Source organism: Hypanus sabinus, chromosome 13 (genome assembly GCF_030144855.1).
Source record: "Hypanus sabinus isolate sHypSab1 chromosome 13, sHypSab1.hap1, whole genome shotgun sequence".
Classification (NCBI taxonomy): Eukaryota; Metazoa; Chordata; class Chondrichthyes; order Myliobatiformes; family Dasyatidae; genus Hypanus; species Hypanus sabinus.
The window spans coordinates 76,087,018-76,111,741 of NC_082718.1; the positions used below are offsets into that span (position 1 = coordinate 76,087,018).

The 24,724-nt window shown below is 45.7% G+C and overlaps 1 protein-coding gene across 1 annotated transcript in view; it reads left to right on the forward strand.

Annotated features, from left to right (window-relative positions):
• ankrd13a (ankyrin repeat domain 13A) overlaps positions 1–23,144 on the forward strand; it is a 63,846-nt gene extending 40,702 nt beyond the window's left edge. Inside the window, exons 8-15 of the mRNA XM_059987920.1 lie at positions 182–263; positions 9,478–9,542; positions 11,145–11,275; positions 14,770–14,927; positions 17,601–17,735; positions 20,433–20,599; positions 21,066–21,133; positions 21,827–23,144. Of these exons, the coding sequence (XP_059843903.1) occupies positions 182–263; positions 9,478–9,542; positions 11,145–11,275; positions 14,770–14,927; positions 17,601–17,735; positions 20,433–20,599; positions 21,066–21,133; positions 21,827–22,004 (984 nt within the window). The 3' untranslated portion in view covers positions 22,005–23,144. The remainder of the gene's footprint in view (positions 1–181; positions 264–9,477; positions 9,543–11,144; positions 11,276–14,769; positions 14,928–17,600; positions 17,736–20,432; positions 20,600–21,065; positions 21,134–21,826) is intronic.
• The last annotated feature ends 1,580 nt before the right edge of the window (positions 23,145–24,724 follow it).

A 24,724-nucleotide genomic window follows, 5' to 3' on the forward strand; every position in this document is an offset into this window, starting at 1 on the left:
GAGGGGTCAGTGGACCCCAGGGTGAGAACCACTCTCCTAGAATTATGTGTAACATGGTTAAAAAGACTTGGCAGTCATGGTTTAAGGGTGTATCTCCCATCTAAAATGGTTTGCACTTTGGGAATCTCTGTCCTCAGGAGGTAACAGAAGATTCGAAGCTTTGCTGCCTTTTTGTTTCTAGGTTTTCACCGTGAACAACGTTAACGTGGTGACCAGGAGCAGGACTGAGCACCTCACTGAAGATGAAAAGGCCAAATATAAAGGTAAAACAAAGTGTTCGAAACCTGAGGTGTGAAATAAAAAGACTGTTTAACACATGGAGTCTAAGAGGTTTGGATGGGAAGGGTATGGAGGGCTATGGTCCAGGTGCAGGTTCAAAGGTTCATTTATTATCAATGTATACAACTCTGAAATTCTTCTTCCCCAGATAGCCACGAGACCAAACCCTCCTTATCTGCGAGGGATTGGTTCCAGGACCTCCCGCGGATACCAAAAAACGCAGATGCTCAAGCCCCTTGTATAAAATGGCATAGTATTTGCATATAACCTACGCACGTCATCCTGTATACTTCAAATCATCTCTAGATTACTTATAATACCTAATACAATGTAAATGCTATGTAAATATTTGTTACACTGTAATCTTTAGGGAATATTGACAAGAAAAAAACTGTACATGTTCCTCTTGCTCACAACACAAGCAGCGAATGAACGAGATGCGAGGCGAACAATGATCAAACAATGAGTAAAACTTGTAATACTGTACAGTAGTTGTTACTCTGTCATGTTTAGGGAATAAGGACGCTTTGGAGGAGGCTCAATGATACTAAAGTCAGGAACTCTGGAGGTTGAGGGCTGAGGATCTTCAAGCGTTGAATGTTGAGACATCAGAATTGCAGCTCTGCTGGGAATGCTGCTGCGGCCTCGGCATTAGTCAACGCCAGCCAGTCATCCCTTACTAGCCTTAAACTCCTTCCTCTCGCTCTCATCAACCCCGTCACAGTACTGCTCAGAGAGACTAAGAGCTTTTTCATTAATAGTTTGGCCATCGACAGGGATATGCTTCAGTGACATGTCCTCTAGCCACACACTTAATACTTTCTTAGTCTTCGCAAGCACTTTCTCACGAACCAGAGAGACCATTTTTGCAGTTGTAGAGGCAGCACTAACACTTCCATGAATTGCAGCTTCTTTCTGCTTTATTGTGCGAATGCTCGATTCGTTCTTACCGACCTCACGGCCCACTTCGGAATGTGACATGCCACTTTTCAAAAGATATAATATTTCTACTTTCTCGGTGAGAGATAGCACTTTTCGTTCCCTCTTAGCCTTTGAGGAATTGCTTTGACCACCTAATTGCTTTTCAGGAGCCATTTTTCACAGGAACAAAGTAGCCAACAAACGAGACGCGAGATAAACAATGCTCAAACAACGAGTGCTGGAAGAGCACTGCCAGGTTACTGGATTTGCGGTTGGTTGAGTTCCGCATGCGTGAAAGGAGGGCCAACTATAGCCTGATCACCAACCCCAAAATCCCCTCTCTCCTCACAAAAAACAAACGAAAACAAAACAGGCACATCAACCCCCAAATCCCCCTCTCCCACTCACAAAAAATGAGAAAGATAGAGTGACATAACGTAGAATAGTTAAAAACTTTTAAAAAATGGTCCATAGTCCAAGTCCATATCCAAAACACAGCAAACCTGGGTAACATTCTCCAGCACAGCTCTCCCCTCTCCGGCAGCAGAGCGATCCCACCAGTGATCAATAGGCAGTCTCCCCTCTCCGGCAGCAGAGTGATCCCACCAGTGATCAATAGACAGTCTCCCCTCTCCGATAGCAGAGTGATCCCACCAGTGATCAATAGACAGTCTCCCCTCTCCAGCAACAGAGTGATCCCACCAGTGATCAATAGACAGTCTCCCCTCTCCGGCAGCAGAGTGATCCCACCAGTGATCGATAGACAGTCTCCCCTCTCCAGCAACAGAGTGATCCCACCAGTGATCAATAGACAGTCTCCCCTCTCCAGCAACAGAGTGATCCCACCAGTGATCAATAGACAGTCTCCCCTCTCCGGCAGCAGAGTGATCCCACCAGTGATCGATAGACAGTCTCCCCTCTCCAGCAACAGAGTGATCCCACCAGTGATCAATAGACAGTCTCCCCTCTCCGGCAGCAGAGTGATCCCACCAGTGATCGATAGACAGTCTCCCCTCTCCAGCAACAGAGTGATCCCACCGGCGATCGATAGACAGTCTCCCCTCTCCGGTAACAGAGTGATCCCACCAGTGATCGATAGGCAGTCTCCATCTCCGGCAGCAGAGTGATCCCACCGGCGATCGATAGGCAGTCTCCCCTCTCCGGCAACAGAGTGATCCCACCGGCGATCAATAGACAGTCTCCCCTCTCCGGCAGCAGAGTGATCCCACCAGTGATCGATAGGCAGTCTCCATCTCTGGCAGCAGAGTGATCCCACCGGTGATCGATAGACAGTCTCCCCTCTCCGGCAACAGAGTGATCCCACCAGTGATCGATAGACAGTCTCCCCTCTCCGGCAACAGAGTGATCCCACCAGTGATCAATAGACAGTCTCCCCTCTCCGGCAACAGAGTGATCCCACCAGTGATCAATAGACAGTCTCCCCTCTCCAGCAACAGAGTGATCCCACCAGTGATCAATAGACAGTCTCCCCTCTCCGGCAGCAGAGTGATCCCACCGGCGATCGATAGGCAGTCTCCCCTCTCCGGCAGCAGAGTGATCCCACCGGCGATCGATAGGCAGTCTCCCCTCTCCGGCAGCAGAGTGATCCCACCGGCGATCGATAGACAGTCTCCCCTCTCCGGTAACAGAGTGATCCCACCAGTGATCGATAGACAGTCTCCCCTCTCCGGCAGCAGAGTGATCCCACCGGCGATCGATAGACAGTCTCCCCTCTCCAGCAACAGAGTGATCCCACCGGCGATCGATAGGCAGTCTCCCCTCTCCGGTAACAGAGTGATCCCACCGGCGATCGATAGACAGTCTCCCCTCTCCAGCAACAGAGTGATCCCACCGGCGATCAATAGACAGTCTCCCCTCTCCGGCAGCAGAGTGATCCCACCGGCGATCGATAGACAGTCTCCCCTCTCCGGCAGCAGAGTGATCCCACCGGCGATCAATAGACAGTCTCCCCTCTCCGGCAGCAGAGTGATCCCACCGGCGATCGATAGACAGTCTCCCCTCTCCGGTAACAGAGTGATCCCACCGGTGATCGATAGACAGTCTCCCCTCTCCGGTAACAGAGTGATCCCACCGGCGATCGATAGACAGTCTCCCCTCTCCGGTAACAGAGTGATCCCACCAGTGATCGATAGACAGTCTCCCCTCTCCGGTAACAGAGTGATCCCACCGGTGATCAATAGACAGTCTCCCCTCTCCAGCAACAGAGTGATCCCACCGGCGATCAATAGACAGTCTCCATCTCTGGCAACAGAGTGATCCCACCAGTGATCGATAGACAGTCTCCCCTCTCCGGCAACAGAGTGATCCCACCAGTGATCAATAGACAGTCTCCCCTCTCCGGCAGCAGAGTGATCCCACCGGTGATCAATAGACAGTCTCCCCTCTCCAGCAACAGAGTGATCCCACCGGCGATCAATAGACAGTCTCCATCTCTGGCAACAGAGTGATCCCACCAGTGATCAATAGACAGTCTCCCCTCTCCGGCAGCAGAGTGATCCCACCAGTGATCGATAGGCAGTCTCCATCTCTGGCAACAGAGTGATCCCACCAGTGATCGATAGACAGTCTCCCCTCTCCGGCAACAGAGTGATCCCACCAGTGATCAATAGACAGTCTCCCCTCTCCGGCAGCAGAGTGATCCCACCAGTGATCAATAGACAGTCTCCCCTCTCCGGCAACAGAGTGATCCCACCAGTGATCAATAGACAGTCTCCCCTCTCCAGCAACAGAGTGATCCCACCGGCGATCGATAGACAGTCTCCCCTCTCCGGCAACAGAGTGATCCCACCAGCGATCAATAGACAGTCTCCCCTCTCTGGCAACAGAGTGATCCCACCGGCGATCAATAGACAGTCTCCATCTCTGGCAACAGAGTGATCCCACCAGTGATCAATAGACAGTCTCCCCTCTCCGGCAACAGAGTGATCCCACCGGCGATCAATAGACAGTCTCCATCTCTGGCAACAGAGTGATCCCACCAGTGATCAATAGACAGTCTCCCCTCTCCGGCAGCAGAGTGATCCCACCAGTGATCGATAGGCAGTCTCCATCTCTGGCAACAGAGTGATCCCACCAGTGATCAATAGACAGTCTCCCCTCTCCAGCAACAGAGTGATCCCACCAGTGATCGATAGACAGTCTCCCCTCTCCGGCAGCAGAGTGATCCCACCGGCGATCGATAGACAGTCTCCCCTCTCCAGCAACAGAGTGATCCCACCGGCGATCGATAGACAGTCTCCCCTCTCCGGTAACAGAGTGATCCCACCGGCGATCGATAGACAGTCTCCCCTCTCCGGCAACAGAGTGATCCCACCGGCGATCGATAGACAGTCTCCCCTCTCCGGCAACAGAGTGATCCCACCGGCGATCGATAGGCAGTCTCCCCTCTCCGGTAACAGAGTGATCCCACCGGCGATCGATAGACAGTCTCCCCTCTCCGGTAACAGAGTGATCCCACCGGCGATCGATAGACAGTCTCCCCTCTCCGGCAGCAGAGTGATCCCACCGGCGATCGATAGGCAGTCTCCCCTCTCCGGCAACAGAGTGATCCCACCGGCGATCGATAGACAGTCTCCCCTCTCCGGTAACAGAGTGATCCCACCGGCGATCGATAGGCAGTCTCCCCTCTCCGGCAGCAGAGTGATCCCACCGGCGATCGATAGGCAGTCTCCCCTCTCCGGCAGCAGAGTGATCCCACCGGTGATCGATAGACAGTCTCCCCTCTCCGGCAGCAGAGTGATCCCACCGGCGATCGATAGGCAGTCTCCCCTCTCCGGTAACAGAGTGATCCCACCGGCGATCGATAGACAGTCTCCCCTTTCCGGTAACAGAGTGATCCCACCAGCGATCAATAGACAGTCTCCCCTCTCTGGCAACAGAGTGATCCCACCGGCGATCAATAGACAGTCTCCATCTCTGGCAACAGAGTGATCCCACCAGTGATCAATAGACAGTCTCCCCTCTCCGGCAACAGAGTGATCCCACCGGCGATCAATAGACAGTCTCCATCTCTGGCAACAGAGTGATCCCACCAGTGATCAATAGACAGTCTCCCCTCTCCGGCAGCAGAGTGATCCCACCAGTGATCGATAGACAGTCTCCCCTCTCCGGTAACAGAGTGATCCCACCGGCGATCGATAGACAGTCTCCCCTCTCCGGCAGCAGAGTGATCCCACCAGTGATCGATAGGCAGTCTCCATCTCTGGCAACAGAGTGATCCCACCGGCGATCGATAGACAGTCTCCCCTCTCCGGTAACAGAGTGATCCCACCGGCGATCGATAGACAGTCTCCCCTCTCCGGCAGCAGAGTGATCCCACCGGCGATCGATAGACAGTCTCCCCTCTCCGGCAGCAGAGTGATCCCACCAGTGATCGATAGACAGTCTCCCCTCTCCGGCAGCAGAGTGATCCCACCGGCGATCGATAGACAGTCTCCCCTCTCCAGCAACAGAGTGATCCCACCGGCGATCGATAGACAGTCTCCCCTCTCCGGTAACAGAGTGATCCCACCGGCGATCGATAGACAGTCTCCCCTCTCCGGCAACAGAGTGATCCCACCGGCGATCGATAGACAGTCTCCCCTCTCCGGCAACAGAGTGATCCCACCGGCGATCGATAGGCAGTCTCCCCTCTCCGGTAACAGAGTGATCCCACCGGCGATCGATAGACAGTCTCCCCTCTCCGGTAACAGAGTGATCCCACCGGCGATCGATAGACAGTCTCCCCTCTCCGGCAGCAGAGTGATCCCACCGGCGATCGATAGGCAGTCTCCCCTCTCCGGCAACAGAGTGATCCCACCGGCGATCGATAGACAGTCTCCCCTCTCCGGTAACAGAGTGATCCCACCGGCGATCGATAGGCAGTCTCCCCTCTCCGGTAACAGAGTGATCCCACCGGCGATCGATAGGCAGTCTCCCCTCTCCGGCAACAGAGTGATCCCACCGGCGATCGATAGACAGTCTCCCCTCTCCGGTAACAGAGTGATCCCACCGGCGATCGATAGGCAGTCTCCCCTCTCCGGTAACAGAGTGATCCCACCAGTGATCAATAGGCAGTCTCCCCTCTCCGGCAGCAGAGTGATCCCACCAGTGATCGATAGACAGTCTCCCCTCTCCGGCAGCAGAGTGATCCCACCAGTGATCGATAGACAGTCTCCCCTCTCCGGTAACAGAGTGATCCCACCGGCGATCAATAGACAGTCTCCCCTCTCCGGCAGCAGAGTGATCCCACCAGCGATCGATAGGCAGTCTCCCCTCTCCGGCAGCAGAGTGATCCCACCGGCGATCGATAGACAGTCTCCCCTCTCCGGCAGCAGAGTGATCCCACCGGCGATCAATAGACAGTCTCCCCTCTCCGGCAACAGAGTGATCCCACCGGCGATCGATAGACAGTCTCCCCTCTCCGGCAGCAGAGTGATCCCACCGGCGATCGATAGACAGTCTCCCCTCTCCGGCAGCAGAGTGATCCCACCGGCGATCGATAGACAGTCTCCCCTCTCCGGCAGCAGAGTGATCCCACCAGTGATCGATAGACAGTCTCCCCTCTCCGGCAACAGAGTGATCCCACCGGCGATCGATAGGCAGTCTCCCCTCTCCGGTAACAGAGTGATCCCACCGGCGATCGATAGACAGTCTCCCCTCTCCGGTAACAGAGTGATCCCACCGGCGATCGATAGACAGTCTCCCCTCTCCGGCAACAGAGTGATCCCACCGGCGATCGATAGACAGTCTCCCCTCTCCGGCAACAGAGTGATCCCACCGGCGATCGATAGACAGTCTCCCCTCTCCGGCAGCAGAGTGATCCCACCGGCGATCGATAGGCAGTCTCCCCTCTCCGGCAACAGAGTGATCCCACCGGCGATCGATAGACAGTCTCCCCTCTCCGGTAACAGAGTGATCCCACCGGCGATCGATAGGCAGTCTCCCCTCTCCGGCAACAGAGTGATCCCACCGGCGATCGATAGACAGTCTCCCCTCTCCGGCAGCAGAGTGATCCCACCGGCGATCGATAGGCAGTCTCCCCTCTCCGGCAACAGAGTGATCCCACCGGCGATCGATAGACAGTCTCCCCTCTCCGGTAACAGAGTGATCCCACCGGCGATCGATAGGCAGTCTCCCCTCTCCGGCAGCAGAGTGATCCCACCGGCGATCGATAGGCAGTCTCCCCTCTCCGGCAGCAGAGTGATCCCACCGGCGATCGATAGGCAGTCTCCCCTCTCCGGCAGCAGAGTGATCCCACCGGCGATCGATAGGCAGTCTCCCCTCTCCGGCAGCAGAGTGATCCCACCGGCGATCGATAGGCAGTCTCCCCTCTCCGGCAGCAGAGCGATCAAAAAGCAGGCAGCAGGCACTCACCTTCCACATTTGCCTCAAAATTTCAATCTCCCTCGTCGCTTTAATTGGCGAAATGGAGTCAAATATCAGCTCGCGCCCCATTCCACAGCCTTCTTGCCACGAGGTTTGTGCACGCTGCCTCTCTCTTCCAGAATCCTCCCTGAGACTGAAGAGCAATGAAACACCCAAATGATTTTCCAAACTGCAAATCACAGGCTCCAATAGTTCCTGAATCACACTCAAGGTGAAAAACAAACTTAAAAGAACTGAAATATGGTTTATCCAGAAGATGGTGACCATGGGAGCATTGTACTCTGGGATAACTTGACCAGAGGATGATGGGAGTAGGCTTTTCAAAGACTAGATGTGACGAAGGGCCTGTTTCTGTGCTGTATTTCTCAATGATTCTATATAATTTGTATTCATGCAGCTTATTTATACCCACTTCCCACACACTTTGCAACATGTTTGATCAGATAAAGGCTGATGAATTTGGATAAAATTTAAGGAGTAAAATATTTTCCCAATTTCTTTTCAAATAGGCACACAAATCCCAGGGTATAGTGATGACAGTACATATTAACTCTGATCACTATGTCTGGTATTCTCATGGTTCACGAGGACCAGTGTCTTGGTGTTTATTACAGAGAGGAGGACATTCATAAAGAAAAACAACTAGTAATGCCAGTTAGGGATTTACAAACTTGTAGAGAAGCAGACTGAGCAAGTTTAGTTGTCAAGTGTTTGAAATCTGGCGTTAAACATTGAATTACAAAGGAAAACAAAATGATTGATCTGGAGTAACAACCACTTCATTGTCCTTTACACTTGTGTACTGAAGGATGACAATAAGCAATGTTGAATCTTGAATGAGGCAAACAGCTTGATAAGATAGATCATGCCATATTTGAAGACTTGCAAACTCAAGCTACATTCGTCGTAAAACAACTACTTGTCTTTCTTCAGTCATCATTACTATGTGAAATGTCATATCACCTGGGTGATCATGGTCTTTCCACACCCATGATTGTTTTTGGCAAATATTTCGACTGAAGTTCTTTGCCTTTGCCTTCTCCTGGGCCGTGTCTTTACAAGACAGGTGACCCCAGCCATTATCAATACTCTTCAGAGATTGTCTGCCTGGTGTCAGTGGTCACATAACCAGGACTTGTAATTTGCACCAACTGCTCATACGACCATCCACCACCTGCTCCTGTGGCTTCATGTGACCCTGATCATGGGGGGGGTGGGGGGGGAGCTAAGGAGGTGCTACACCTTGCCTAAGGGTGACCTGCAGGCTAGCGAAGGGAAGGAGCGCCTTACACCTCCTTTGGTAGAGATATATCTCCACCCTATCACTGAAGTGATTTAATTTACATCATGTAGTATTTATAAATACAATATTTGTTATACATTGTGCCAGAACAACACAATGTTTTGTAGAAATCACTTGTGATATAAAACTTGGCATCATTTATGTTGAAGAAACACTGGTATGCGGAGGGAGGGGGCACCTTATACCTCCTTTGGTAGACACATCTCCACCCTGCCATTTCTTTAGTGGCTCTCCTGATTCTTTCAGGATATCTCAAAGCACTTCAGGGTTAGCTATGATGCGTAGTTATTCCTATAATCCAGGATGCATGACAGACATATTGTGCAGAAAAAGCTCACAGAAACAATAGCAATGTGATCAAGGACAAAATAATGTTTTTGTCGTACTGGTTGAAGAGTAACTATTAACTGGGTCAAGCATCTAACACCCTTCAATCATTAAACCTAAGGTGAACCCCAATTTAACCCTTATTGTCAGTGGTGTGTCTTAATTGTAACTGCAGAAATGTAGCTAATATTTTTCAGTTTTAATGCTGAAAGGCTCTGCTCAAATAATCTGACTTTGCTGTGCCTTTGTTTATTTCACAGATGAGAAAAATCCTCTTGAGTCTCTACTGGGAAAGGTGGAGGAGCACATCAGCCCACAGAATGGAGTAAGTTTCTCTACAGCCTTTCTGTCCATTTCTACAATTCAAGGAACCTGCAGAACACCAGCGAGATATTATTTACCTTCTCCTTCCCATTTCTTATGACTCCCATCTTACCACCCCCTAGCTTAAGGAGAGTAGCCTTTAAACGTTTGGCAAGCATAATCTTCGTCCTTACTTGATGGATATTAGGATTCCATGTGGGAAGGAAATGTCTTCACTTGTCTGCTGCTGGGCTTAAATATAAACACAGGGGTGTAATGCTGAGACCTTATAAGGCATTGGTCAGATCACATTTGGAATATTATGAGCAGTTTGGGCCCCAAATCTAAGAAAGATTGTGCTGTCATTGGAGAGGGTCGAGGTGGGTATATGAGGATGATTATGAGATGTACTTGCTGGAATTTAGAAGAATCGAGCAAGTTTGACGAATGAGGAGGATGTCATTGAAATCTATCGAACATTGAAAGGCCTGGACAGAGTGGGTGCAGAGAGAATGTTTCTAGTAGTGGAAGAGTCTAGGAGCAGAGGCCACAGCCTCAGAATGCAAGGTTGTCCCTTAGAACAAATGTGGCAAAATTTCATTAGCTAGAGGCTGGTGAATCTGTGGAATTCATTGCCACAGGTAGCTGTGGAGGCCAAGTCATTGGGTATATTTAATGCAGAGGTTGATTGGCTCTTGATTAGTCAGAGCATGAGAGGTTATGGAGAGAATGCTGCAGAATGGGGTTGAGAGGGAAAATAAATCAGCCATGATTAAATAGTGAAGTAGACACATTGGGCTTAATTGGCCTAACTCTGCTCCCATGTCCTTTGGCTTTGTATATTGAATTTAAAAAAGGAGCATGTGGTGATTGACAGCCCGTCCAAAAATTCATTACCTCTGAAAAAATGATTCCATAATTCAGTCCTGAGTAGATAACTGTAAGATGATACACAAACAACACACACAAAATGCTGGTGGAACACAGCAGGCCAGGCAGCATCTATAGGGAGAAGTACTGTCAACATTTCGGACCGAGACCCTTTGTCAGGACTAACTGAAAGGAAAGATAGTAAGAGATTTGAAGGTAGTGGGGGGAGGGGGAAATGCGAAACGATAGGAGAAGACCGGAGGTGGTGGGATGAAGCTAAGAGCTGGAAAGGTGATTGGCGAAAGTGATACAGAGCTGGAGAAGGGAAAGGATCATGGGACGGGAGGCCTCAGGAGAAAGAAAGTTGTGGGAGGGGTGAGCACCAGAGGGAGATGGAGAACAGGCAGGGTGATGGGCAGAGAGAGAGAAAAAAAAAGCAAACAACTAAATATGTCAGGGATGGGGTAAGAAGGGGAGGAGGGGCATTAACGGAAATTAGAGAAATTAACGGAAATTAGCGGCTAACCAGCCGGTATATAAGGTGTTGTTCCTCCAACCTGAGTGTGGATCTGCAGATTTCCTCGTGTAAGATGATACAGCTAGTTTTATAATACCAATCAAAGTTCCAGGTAAACCACCCAGAAAAGGTCATATTTTCTTGTGTGTACACAGTTGCCTTACTATTGCAGCTAATGTATTTAAACATTTTCCTGTGAAACGTTGCCTTGTATTGTTTAACTTTTTTACTTTGTAGCACCTTGTCACAGAAACTGCAACGATCAACAACCCCACGTCAATCACTCCAGAAGAGTATTTCAACCCAGACTTTGACCTTGGAGACCGGGACATTGGGCGCCCCATGGAGCTCTGTGTCAAACTACGCAAGTAAGATATTGACAATAGCCGTATGATTTTGAAGGAAATGTGGAGCTTCCCATTGATGCCTGTAATTTCTCATCCTGGCTTTTAGTAGAAGGACTGATTGCTGGGGGATATCAGTGAAAATTATGCAAAATACCCTTCCTCTGTAGTCTGATCTCTCCCTGAACTCCAGTCCAGACAACATCCAGGTGAATCTCCTCTGCACTCTCTCTAGCAGAATTGTAATTTTCCTATTGTGCAGTGAACAGAACTGTGTACAGCACCCCAGAGCACCACGGTAACAATGTGGCTGGAGCCAAGCTATTATAGCTGGGGCATCAGAGTTCAGTTCTGGAGCCAAATGTAAGGAGTTTGTATGTTGTCCCCTCCATGACTGCCTGGGTTTATTCCGGGTGCTCTGGTTTCTTCCCACAGTCCAAAGATCATTGTAAATTGTCCTGTGATTAGGCTGGGGTTAAATAGGTGGGTTGCTGGGTGGTGAGGCTCATTGGGCCAGAAGGGCGGGCACTGATAGATAGGTAAATAAAGTCACGTTGACATTGGTCTGGCACAGGTGAGAGTGCCAAAAGTGGGAAGAAATATCAATTGGAAAGAATGCACATGGTTTGAGTTGCACACAAATGCCGAGTATAATTATACAAATGATGGTGAAAAGAGATCAGCTTATCACCTGAAGCCAGCAATAAGAAGACCTTACATCATGCTCCTCCCCAGCCCTACTATTTAAAGAGAATTAATTGGGATCTCAACTTCTGATAGAACCTGCACACTGTGTACATGTTTCTAAGATTAGACAGAATAAATTTTCAGATATAATTTGAACACAGCTGATGATTTGCATTATCATCGTGTAACTCCCTGGCTCGCCTCAGGCTCGCTCAGCTCATTTCGTCTAGGGGGAGCAGCCTTCGGCCCCGCCAAACTGGGTAATCAGCTGGTGTGGATGCTGTATGATGTCCCCGCCTCGCCCAAAACCAGACAGTACACCATATGCGATTAAATGAGTACAATTTATAAAGGTTACTATAACTAAGTGATTAATAACGATACAATATATATGAAGAGAAAATTAAAGAAAAGGCGCCAAACTTATCAAAGTCCAAACCACTTCGTGCACAGCCGTTGGAGCTCAATTACTGAAGTCTTCTGGCCACCATTCGCTCCCCTCCGAACTCCTCGACTCGCAGCTCAGGACCCTCCGAACTCCTCGACTCTCCAAACAGCTCAGGACCCTCCGAGTGGTCAACCAAGCACATCTAGCTTCATTCCCCCCCCCCCGGAGAATCTCCCGGCCTCGGACCCCCCTTTGGGGTCCGATCCTCACCCAGCTTAGAGCATTGCGTCCTCTCTCTCGACCCCCTCGCGCCGATCTGCCCAAAAGCCCGTCAACAAAAGCTTACAGACTCAGAAGAAAGAACATTAATCCCCATTTGGTTTACAAAGGAATACCATTCTCGTTATCAGTAAATTAGCATTCCTGCTAGTTAACAAAAAGAAGAAACCCTCTCTACAATCGCATGCTGTTGTTATGTTTCCTTAACTTTCAAGTTAAATTCTTGTGATTAGAATTCCCGCTTTTTTGATATTGTTCTCTTCTCTGTCCCTGCAATTAAGCAAGTGTTAAGTTTACTTCCTGATCTCGGCACTCTGTTGTAGGGCGAGTAGTTGGATGGTATCCAGGTATATTCAAACTATGTCAGAGCTTATTGAAAAGTTGTACCATCTTGCAGGGGTTGCAGGGAAGGGCTGTGGGCAGGTGGGTAATACATTTTGAATGAGTTGATGGATGAAAAACAGAGTGCAGATCTAATGGGTGATTTCCTGAATTGATACCATGCCCCCTTATTTTAAACTCTCCAGCTAGACAAAACAGCCTTTCAGAATTTTGCAATTTTCAATGAGGTCACTTCTCTTTATAAACTTCAGACTCAGTGAAGAGAATGAATTATTTTAAAATACTAGGTCCCCACATCAGGAACCAATAGAGAATTTGTTAGACTAATTCTTTACTCCACTCTGGATAATATTTCAGCCTGATAGTCTTTTTACAAACTCTGTGACTAGTTGATCCTAAACTGAAATTCTCACTCTGAAGAAGGGTCTCGGCCTGAAACATCAACTATTTATTCATTTCCATAGATGCTGCCTGACCTGCTGAGTTTCTCCAGCATTTTGTGGGCGTTTCTCACTCTCTACCTTCCCAACAAAGACCATCTACTTTCAGATACCACTTGGCTTGGCTCGTCTATTGAAAATACGTATTCTTGCTCCATTTAGATTCAACAATTTCAATGCTATATTTCCTACTTTCCATCACCTCAAACTTGAGAAAATTTTTGCTGTCCATTTTCTAAGCTGCACCAATACTTGCTCAGCCTCACCCAGGTAATGACTCCCGTGCCACCAAAGCTTCAGATTTAAAACTTTCATTCTCAAAGACATTGGCTCATTCCTTCATTATGTGCTGTGTTGTACGACGTGGGCAATGATGGTCTTTCCATAACCATAACTGTTCTTGGCAAATTTTTCTACAGAAGTGGTTCACCTTTGCTGCCTTCTGGGCAGTGTCTTTACAAGACGGGTGACCCCAGCCATTATCAATACTCTTCAGAGATTGTCTGCCTGGCGTCAGTGGTCACATAACCAGAACTTGTGATCTGTACCGGCTGCTCATTTGACCATCCACCACCTGCTTCAATATGATCTGATCGGGGAGCTATGCAGGTGCTACACCTTACCCAAGGGTGACCTGCAGACTAATGGAGGGAAGGAGCACCTTACACCTTTTTTTGTTAGAGACTTCTCTTCATCCCATCACCTACTTATGGGTTAGTAGGTTAGTTAGCCACATGGGTGTAAATGAATGGCATAACTCAAGGACTGGAAGGGCCTGTTGCCATTCTGCATCTGTAAATAAAATATATTAATTTATGTCTTGACCTTGATTGTCTCTGCAGCTCCACAAGTTGAGTATTCTTCCAAATCTCATCTGCTTTTTCCTCCTCTGGAGATGATGTTTTCTTCTGAGCTCAGGAATTCCCTAAATCTCTGACTTTCAGCACTCTCCTTTTTGAATAACTTCCTTAAGACAGCCCTCTCTTTGATCAGACATGTTATCTAACTCATCAAATAAGTTGGAGACACAGGAAACAGCAGGCGCTGGAATCTGGAGCAACAAGCGATGTTGGAAGAACTGAGCTGGTCGGGCATCATCTCTGGAGAGAAATGGACAATGTATTGGGTGAGATTCTTCATCTAGATGTGGGAGATGAAGAGATTCAACTAGAAAAGCCAAACGTTCATTTCCCTCCATAGATCCTTGCTGACATGTTGTGTTTCTCCATCTCCTTGTTTGTTGTTGTTTTTGTTGGGTCTGAGTTCTATAAAGCACATAAAATATCTTGTTACATTAATGTACAATTTCAGTCATTTGTTTGTGCAAAATCTAGGACTTTTCAAACTCTTCGGTTCATTTTATTTCTCTTTGGTCTAACCAGATTTAAAGCAACACTGTGGCTGTGTGAGGAATACCCACTGTCCTTTGTGGAGCAGGTGATTCCAATCATCGACCTCATGGCAAGGAGCAACACGCACTTTGCAAAACTCAGGGACTTTATCACTTTGCAATTGCCACCAGGATTTCCTGTCAAAATAGGTAAAAGTTCTACTGCATTCTAATTACCTGATTAATTTGGTTGTTGTTTTTACCACTCAAAGTTCTGATCTGCCAACATCTGGTCAGAATCAGAATCAGGTTTATTATCCATGACATACAAGGTGAAATTTGAGTACATGTCACCAGCAATCTCTATAAATTACAATAAATAAATATTGTGATAGAGAAATAGCAGGGTCACGTTCATGAACCATTCAGAAATCTGATGGTTAGGAGGAAGAAGCTGCTCCTAAAACATTGAATGTGGGTCTTCAAGCTCCCGTATCTCCCCAATGGTAGTAATGAGAAGAGGGCATGCTCCAGGTAGGGAGGCTCGTTATTGATGGGTGCCACCTTCTTGAAGATGTCTTCAATGGTCAGGAGGCGTGTGCCTATGAACACAAGAGATTTTGGAAATCCAAAGCAATACTTACAAAATGCTGCTGGATCTGAACTGGTCGAGCAGCATTTATGGAAACGAATAAACAGTTTATGTTTCAGGCCGAGATCCTTCATCAGGACTGCAGTCTTGATGAAGGGTTTCAGCCTGAAACGTTGACTGTTTATTCATTTCCATAGATGCTGCCAGTGTTGTTCTCCTGATGGCCGAGTGTAGCGGAGTGCACAATCTTCTGCAGCCTCTTTTGATCCTGTACATTTAAACCTCCTTACCAGTCTGTGCTGCAACCAGTTAGAATGCTCCCCACAGTACATCTGTAGGAATTTGCTCGAGTCTTTGAAATTTCTTCAAACTCCTTATGAAGTATAGCATTCGGTTTGCATTCTTTGTCACTGCATCAGTACATTGGGCTCAGGATAGATCCTCAGAGATGTCGACAGCCAGGAACTTGAAACTGCTCACTCTTCCCACTGTTGATTGCTCGATGAGGACTGGTGTGTGTTTTCCCTCCAGCTTTCCGTTTCTGAAGTCCACGATCAATTCCTTGATATTGGTGACACCACTCAGCCTGCTCGTCTTTCTCAGTCCTGTGAGCCTCTTCATCACCATCTTAGATTCTGCCAACAGTTGTGTTATTAGTGAATTTACAGATGGCCTTTAAGCTGTGCCTAGCCACACAGTAATGAGTAGAGAGAATAGGGCAGTGAGCCTCTGGTGACTGTCAGTAAGGAGAAGGTGCTATTATCAATCTGTACTGACTGTAGTCCCCCAATGACAAAGTTAAGAATCCAATTGCAGAGAGAGGTATGGGAGCTTGTTAATTAGTACTGTTAGGATAATGATGTTAAGCACCAAGCTGTAATTGGTAAACAGTAGCCTGACTTATAGTGAGGATAGAAGCAGATTTGCCCACCAATGCTAAACATGCTTCGAGCTCACTCTATTTCAGCTCAGCAATAAACCAGTTCTCATCTGATTGAAGTGTAGAACATTGACAACTGCGAAGCGGTATCTCACTAAGTATGAACACTGTCAGAGAAGGAGGAGGAAATGTCTGAAGTGGGGTTTGGAAGCAGTGGAAGAGAGAATTGGCTTAGCTCTTGAGCTCCATATAAAGCCATACAATTGACCTCTGACTCCAGAAACCTGGGTCAATGACCCACGTTGATTTACGGTACAGATGGAAAACTGTATTGATGTCTTTGGAGGGTCATGTGTATCACGAGTGAGACCTCTGAGTCGACCATGGGTGTTGCATCCTAGCTGTCTAAATACGCAAGCCTGGGCAGTACAATGTGGAGAGCAAGCTGTTGCCCCTGTAACAAGCTCCCCCTCTCCACCCGCCTGATGGACCCAGAGGAACTATACAGTTTAGCACCAGCAACATTGCAGGAGTTGCCAGCATTGAATTCGAAGTAGGACTGCCTTAGGGACTCCAGCTCTGGATTTTTTCCTGGGGGTTTACTCCTGAAGCCTTCCCCATTAAGGGTTATAGCTGCAAGGCAGCGGAGGTTTGAGATCAGAATTTTTCTTCTCCTAGATGAGCTGCCAAGTATGGCTAATAAGCCGCATCTACCAGCATCAGCTGGTCTTAAGATGCCAGTAACCTGCCTTTGCCCCTTCTTCTGTCAGTAGAAACGATTAGTAGCCTAAGCCACATGTGAAGGCCAGAAGCTGGACTTGGTTATCAGAGACTATTTGAGATGCAGGTCCTTGAGAACATTTAATAGATAGGGGGAGCTTATCCTCATTATCATCCCCGGCTGTAACAACCTTAAGAGACCATCTGTACCACTATCTTTAGTAAACCTGGTAGACAGCAGGGCAACGTAGCAGTTAGCATGACGCTATCATGGCGCCCACAACCTGGGTTAATTCCTACCACTGTCTACGCTCTCCCTGTGACTGTGTGGGCTTTCTGTGGGTTTGGTTCCACATTCCAAAGACATATGGGTTAGTGTCTTATTTAGTCATGTGGGTAGAATCGGGAACGTAGGTTCACTGGGTTAGATGGGCCTGTTACCATGCTGTATCTTTAAATAAAAACAATATTTAAAAAAAATCCTTTGCAGCTAATTGTAGACACCTTGTGATGTCCCTTGGTTGTGAAATATAAATGTAAGTTTGTGGGGTTTTTTTCTGTGTGAGTTAATTTTGCTTGTGTGCTCCTCTGAACAATAAATATCTTGGTTTAAGTCCTACCTAGTCAGAAAGGTAATGCTTCAGTTCATTTAAATTGTTTATTCAAAATCCTCCTGTTTTATTTTCTCCAGAAATTCCTCTCTTCTACGTACTGAATGCCCGAATTACGTTTGGAAATGTGAATGCATGCAGCTCCCTCAAGGCAGCAGCATCTCAGTCACACCAGGGGTCACAGAGCAACTTAACAGCACCAACGTCTATCAGAGGTTCGTATGCTGCCTTGCTTGGCAACTTCGTCGAAAGATCTCAATCTGATTTTGGGTTAACGTGTTTAAGCGATTTATGTGGGGTTAGCTAAAATTTGCTCGTTGTCTGTGGTGATTGTAGACTTCTTTTCAGTCTGTTGCAAACATAACCCTGCACTGCAAAACCAAGTACACCAAATAACTTTGCACTGACACCTTTGAATCTGTGTGGAATTCCATCTTTCCCTTTGTATGAAGGAAAAAGCGTTAAGAAGCCGTTTGTTTACTGGAATGGTTAAGTGGAGAGTGTAACACTTTATTTTTGGTGGTAGCACTACCAAGTTCTGAACATGACACTCTTTAAGATTCCTAGCATTTAAACGCAGTTACAAATTGTAGTGTGAGAAAGGCATATCACTTTGAGATTTCACACAATGGAATATGCCAACCAACAAGAGAGCTGCTACCTTGTTTCCTGTTAGTTTAATAATTGTCCAGTTCTTTGTATGTTTCCTTTACCTCCTGCATATTACCTCTTTTTCTCTCCTCTACACATTAGATTTTGTTTACCCATTTGTCTCTCTTCCACTCATTTTCTCAATTGTTCTCTTTTACATTCAGACTTCCTTTTACTTTCATGCTCATAGGATACAGCATAAAGCACATCTGCTCCATTCACCAAAAGCAGAACTTCTTGGTGGCCAAGCATTTTAATTCTGTTTCCCATTCCCATTCTGACTCTTGTGCCAAGATGAGGCCACTGTCAGGGTGGAGGAGCAACACCTTGTATTATGTCTGGGTAGCCTCCAACCTGATAGCATGAATATTGATTTCTCCATCTGGTTTTAAAAAAGAATTCTTCCCCCTCCCCTCTTCTATTCCCCACTCTCACCTCTTACCTCTTCTCAGCTGCCTATCACCCCCGGCAACCCTCCGTCCCTTTCTCCTATGGCCCATTCTTCTCTCTTGTCAGATTCCTTCCCCTCCAGCCCTTTACCTTTCCTACCCACCTGGCTTCACCTGTCACCTTCTGGCTACCCTCCTTCCCCTCCCCGCTCCACCTTTTTATTCTGACATCTTCCCCCTTCCTTCTCAGTCCTGAGGAAGCATCTCTGTCTGAAACATTGACTGTTTACTCATTTCCATAGATGCTGCCTGACCGGCTGAGTTCCTGTGGGGGTGGGGGGGGGTGTATTTCCAGCATCTGCAGACTTGTATATAGGTATAAGATTTACATACTTTTTTCATGCTTTTCAATCTCTTCCTGTTCCTTTTGGCCACTTACAGTTCCCTCTTTTTCCCTTTCCTCTTTTGCACCTTTTCTCCACTTTTTTTTACTGTTTCTTGGATTCTCTGTGCACCTGCAGATTCAACATTTCGGTGATTCTTGTGCTGAATCCAAGGGGTGTTGGTTCTGGAGAATGGAACATGTTCCATTTTGGACACTGTGTTTGCCTTGAAATTTCAGAGATCGGGACTAGTGAGGTATCACACCAGTATGATACTCATTTTGATTATCTGTCCATTTGAAACTGCCTGGCAGTCTAACACTAGATATATAAGAAAAGGTTTTGTGCTGTATCCTTCTAGAAGTACAACCAGTGGTAATTTTATTAGGTACACCTGTTCAATAAAACAAATATCTAATCAGCCAATCATGTGGCAGCAATTCAATACATAAAAGCATGCAGACACTGTCAAGTTGTTCAGACCAAACCTCAATTGGGAAGAAGTGACTTTGACTGTGGAATGATTGTTGGTGCAACACAGGGTGGTTTCTGTATCTCAGGAACTGCTGATCTGCTGGGATTTTCACACACATAGCGGTCTCTGGAGTTTACAAGAATGGTGCAAGAATCAAAAAACATCCCGTGAGTGGCAGCTCTGTGGGTGAAAGCACCTTGTTAGTGAGAGAAGTCAGAAGGAGAATGGCCATACTGGTTCAAGTTGACACGAAGCTGACAGTAACTCCAATAACCATGCATTACAACAGTGGTGTGCAGAAGAGCATCTCTGAATGCACAACACGTCAAACCTTGAAGTGGATGGACTGCAGCAGTGGAAGCCCACACTGGGTTTCACTCCTGTACATGACAAAGTGGTGACTGGGTGTAAATTGAGGTCAGGAGGAAAGTGGTTTCACACCAGTGCAATCAATTTAGCCATTGTGCTCTGCAAAGATAAAGCACTCTGCAACAAAAGGAAAAAATGCTGGAAACACACAGCAAATCAGGCAGAAGTAGTGCAGGTCCAGGATCCTTTTATCAGAGCTGGCATTCAAAAAGCATATTCTCTCTCAAAGTTTCAGATTCTATTAATGTAGTCAAACAACATCTACATGTTTGGAAAGGCAACTTCAGTATTTCTGAACAATATGCAGAGTCCATAGTATTTGAATGTCCTACACTTGTACTGTCCAGCACCAAGAAGGGCAGCAGATACATGGGGAAAATAATCCATCTCCAAATGTGTGTTGGGGAAAGGTGGCAGCAATCCACCATTATCTCCATCGGTCCAGTTAGAAATGGGTGACAAATGATATCTGTTTCGATGATGCTCACGTATCACAAATTATATTTTAAAAATCGCAATTTGCTCATGTAATATGCAATTTTTATCATGCCTAGCTGTGTTATCGAAACAGTCCCTATCTTGGACAGTTATTGTACCAAATGTTTGCTCATGGGAGTTAATCTTCCTATTTTCCACTGTCTTTAGAATGTGGCTTTGAAGTCGACCCATCCGTTTTCGCCATTCCAGAAGATTATCACGTCCGTGGCGGTAGACGGAATGTAGTGCCTGGAATTGACGGAGATGAGAATGACCAGCTGATCCAACTTGCAATCCAACAGAGTCTGTTGGATTCCCAATCAGATGGCAACGGCGTGAGTTTAACATTATAATTTGCATTTTTAAAATTATGACTTGATATTTAATGAGGTACTTGCTTTTGCACACTATTTAAGGTGACTCTTATGGCATATGGTTCCTTTGTGAATAGTAAGTATGAACACAAATGACTGTGATAGTGAGTGAAAGAACAACATTACTCAGGCTGCCGAGAGGTATCTTGCATCAGTTTAAACAGCTGTATGGTCTTGCAATCTAAGAAAATGAACCAAAATATCTGTCTGTAAGTTGTAATAAATGTGGGCGGTTTGGTATTAATTTGCAATTTTATATCTAGACTTTGATAATATCTACTGAAGCATACATATGCCTTGTTGCAAAACCTGCAATATAATAGTTCTTTTAGATACAGTAAACTCTTCCATTCTGAAGCTTTGATATCCTGCCACAGTTTGCAAGATAAAAATTAAATGTGATGCTTCTGTTTTTTTTTAATTTTAGGGTGTGTGGGAAGAGATACCGAGTAGAACTTTGCTCTCAGAACAGAGCTTGAACCAAGATAGTGAGAGGTAAAGGAATATTATTCCACAAAAAAAGTGTTTCATTTCTTCTGCGTTCATGTTTTGTACTGAAATAAGCAAAGAGCTGAAATTAAGCTGGGCTTTTATTTTTCTCCAATGAAGTACTAACTGTGGTAAAGTCAAGAATTCTTATGGTTAATGGGAGAACATTGCCTTCAGATCTGGGAACAAAATACTTGCGTTGGGGGGAAAAAAGTTGTTTAAACCCACTGTGAAATTAAACCATCTATTTTAATATTCATTGGATCACCTAGCTTCCCCCTCACAATCCTGTGAATCTAGTTAACAGGGTTTCATAGTGCTTGATGCTTGTGAAGAATATCTTCACTAGTGGCTTGAAAACATCCGTTAGCTGTTAGCACTGGATAAATAGCTTTCAGAGATTTTCCACTAGCTTAGGAATGTTGTGAGGTTATAAAAAAAATTTTGGTGGGTGTGGCAAGCAGTTTGGAAGACAAATGATATATTTATCCTTGTTAGAAGGAAGTACAAGAAAAATATTTGTTACAACTCTACAAAGCTTTGATAACACTACTATGTTGGTCTTAACTAATCTGACAAACATTTGGGATTTTTCTGTTTGTTATATTTGCTACAAGATTCAGGGGGAATAGCTTTAGATTGAACAATGAGTGTTTCTTAAATATTACCATAACTGTTCTGTTAATCCAATACTTCTAGGGCCATCAGTGAGAACTTTCCAGGCTCTCAATCCATTAACCAGTTCGCCAACTACAACACTCAGTTGCAATATGCCATGGAGCTTTCTGCCAAAGAGCTTGAGGAGCAAGAGAAAAGACAGAGAGAAGAAGAAGCAATGCTGAACCGTATATTGGAGCTCTCTCTTCAGGAGCAATGAAGGCTCCTTGTGGGCCAACTAAAACGGGTGCACAGCACTTTATTAACCTGCGAGACAGTGAAATTATTTAGACTGTTTTTAAAGAAAGTATATTTTTCTCCATATTTTTGACATTTCAGTGAAAAATCTGCATGGCCAGCAGATTGTGCTAATGTTTCTTTCTTACCTTGATGCAGTGATATGTAGCATTCACCAGCATTGGCTATTAGCCTTCCTTGCACAGTCCTGATCAGTCTTGGAAACCACAGTATCACCCAATGCCTAGTTTACGGATCAGGAACGTAGGCCACCTTCTGATGCAATTACCATTTCCTGAGCTTATTTTTATTGCATTGTTTTTCTGATAGAAAGAACCAAATCGCCTTTGCTTTGAAACAAACTTTTTAAACAACAGGCAGAACACATACAGCTTTTATAAGATACAGGAATGTGTGGCCATTTCCACAGTCATACATTCACAGAAGTTGCACTTACAGCCATACTAAGTTTTTTAAAGACTACATTTGAATTTTGCACCAGAATTGTTGCCTGTCTGGGTTAAGTTGGAATGCTGTTATTGTCGGGGAGGCGTGAATTGCTAAATTATTTCATGGGGATTGCTCACTTAATCTGTATACCTGGGCATTTTCCTACAGGGATTGCTGGATAGTGACCAGTAGACACTATCTGATTCCCAATTACCCCCCCCCCCACCCCCACATCACCACTCCAAGCTGCAGACGAGTTAACTAATAATGCCACCTACTGAAGATCATCATTATGAACTTTTCATGTCTTAGCAAGGTATTGTAAGAGGCTCAATCTCCGGAGGGTTGTTCCAAGGACACTGTTTGCAGACCCTAGAATGTTGTTTAATCTAAAATTCTTATTTGTTCTTTGAGCATTTAAACTTGCTCTGCAGAAGTGAATGCCCCACACTCCTACTGATTCTGGTGAAATGTGAAACTGTACATTTTTCCCCATTTATAAAAGGAGGGAAATATATAAGAACTATGCTAATCATTTCAAGTATCTTAATCTTTGTAAAGAAAAGAAATAATGTTTAACTTATACTTTGAAATGAAACTGTACACTGTAGTTTTGCAGAAGTGTGCTTTTATTCTTTTCTCTGAATTATGTAAGTAAAAAAAATTAAATCTAGTTTATTTGTGAGTTTATTTTAATGATTGTTGAAAACAAGAAAATGAATTTCATTTGGTTGCTATGTGAAGCAAGATGGTCTTCCCATGGACTGTGTCTCATTATGATCAGCTTTGATAAATTTTAACCTCCGGAGGAGAAAATTCTGCACAAATTATCACTGATTCTCAAGGCAATCAAAAAGAGTATGTAAGATAGTATTTGTTCACCTGCAGTTGATGTGAGCTTTTCCTCTTCAATCACATTGAGGAAATAGTAATCATGCAGGTGATTTTGGCTTCTACTGATGACCAAGTTAACAGTGGGAGGTATTTCCAAGTATAGCTTTTATGGTGTTAGGTATGTCCTATTTATCATAATCATCATGCATTTGCAACACAAAGGAAGCTGTCACAGCTGAAATGTGACTGTCTTTGTCAGCACCACAAAGTTGTTACGTTGGTCAGCTCGCTATTTGAAACCCAGCATGGTAGCTTAATCAGTAATAACGATTTAGTTGGAAGTTCTTCACCCAGAAAGCATCCTGCAATTATACAGAAGTTTTATGTAAGAAAATATGCTCACTGTGCTAGAAGACAAGGAAAGCTGTTTTTTGGAAGTTTTTAAGTGCAACTACAAGGAATTTTTCTACACTCACTGGGGCAAACAACTTGCTGTCTATTGAAGTGCCATATTGGATGTGATTTATATACATATTATTTCTGGAATATTATTTAAGGAAATTACAAATCTGAAATGGGAGGTTTGGGAACTGGCCATGAATTCAAATTTGGTCCCTTAGAAAGGTCTGCGTTCCTGTGTGCCTATAATATAAGCAAGGATAGGAAATCATACATTGAAAAGGGTTCAAAGAAAGGATGTAGCCAAAGGTTTATACTGTACCTTCAGTGATTCAAGACCTTTGAAATTAATTACTGACCAAAGAACTGCTTTTTAAGCCTGATGACTTATAGGTAACCAAAGCAACCAATCTGCACAATTCAACTGTTTATTTAGCATAAATATTGACCAGACTATTAAATCTGCCTGATATTATGAAATCTCTATTTGAATAAACATGTCTTACCTAAAATCTGACAAAACATTCCATTAGTGGCTAGTTTAAGTGTCAGCCTGGGAAACTTCCATTAGTGTTAATATTCTTGCAAGTGCTTTATAAATACACCCCAGGGATACATTGCCATATCTCCAAAATAAAATCCTATGTTGAATTATGAGAAAGGATCACTGGTATCAGAAATGTTTAGTCACTATAAATGACAAGGTGACGATGTATAGTGACAGCCAGCCGTGTCACCGAACACTCCTGGACTAAACCGGCAGTCTGCGATCAGCACGAGAGGTTGCTTGTTGGTGATGCAGTGCAAGGTTTAAAATGAGCTCCGGTGCATTTAGCTCCTCGATGGGCTGAAATCAGCAGGGGGCCAATCACAAAGGCGTAAGAGGAGTGGTCATTGTTGGAGTGGCGCGGTATTCGGCTTCCGCTCAGCAGGCTCGGGCAAGCACAGGCGGAGGTTCTAAATTAGTGAGTTTCTTTTCGCAGTTCGCACGCAGCAAGCGCGCTGAGAATGGGTCCGGAG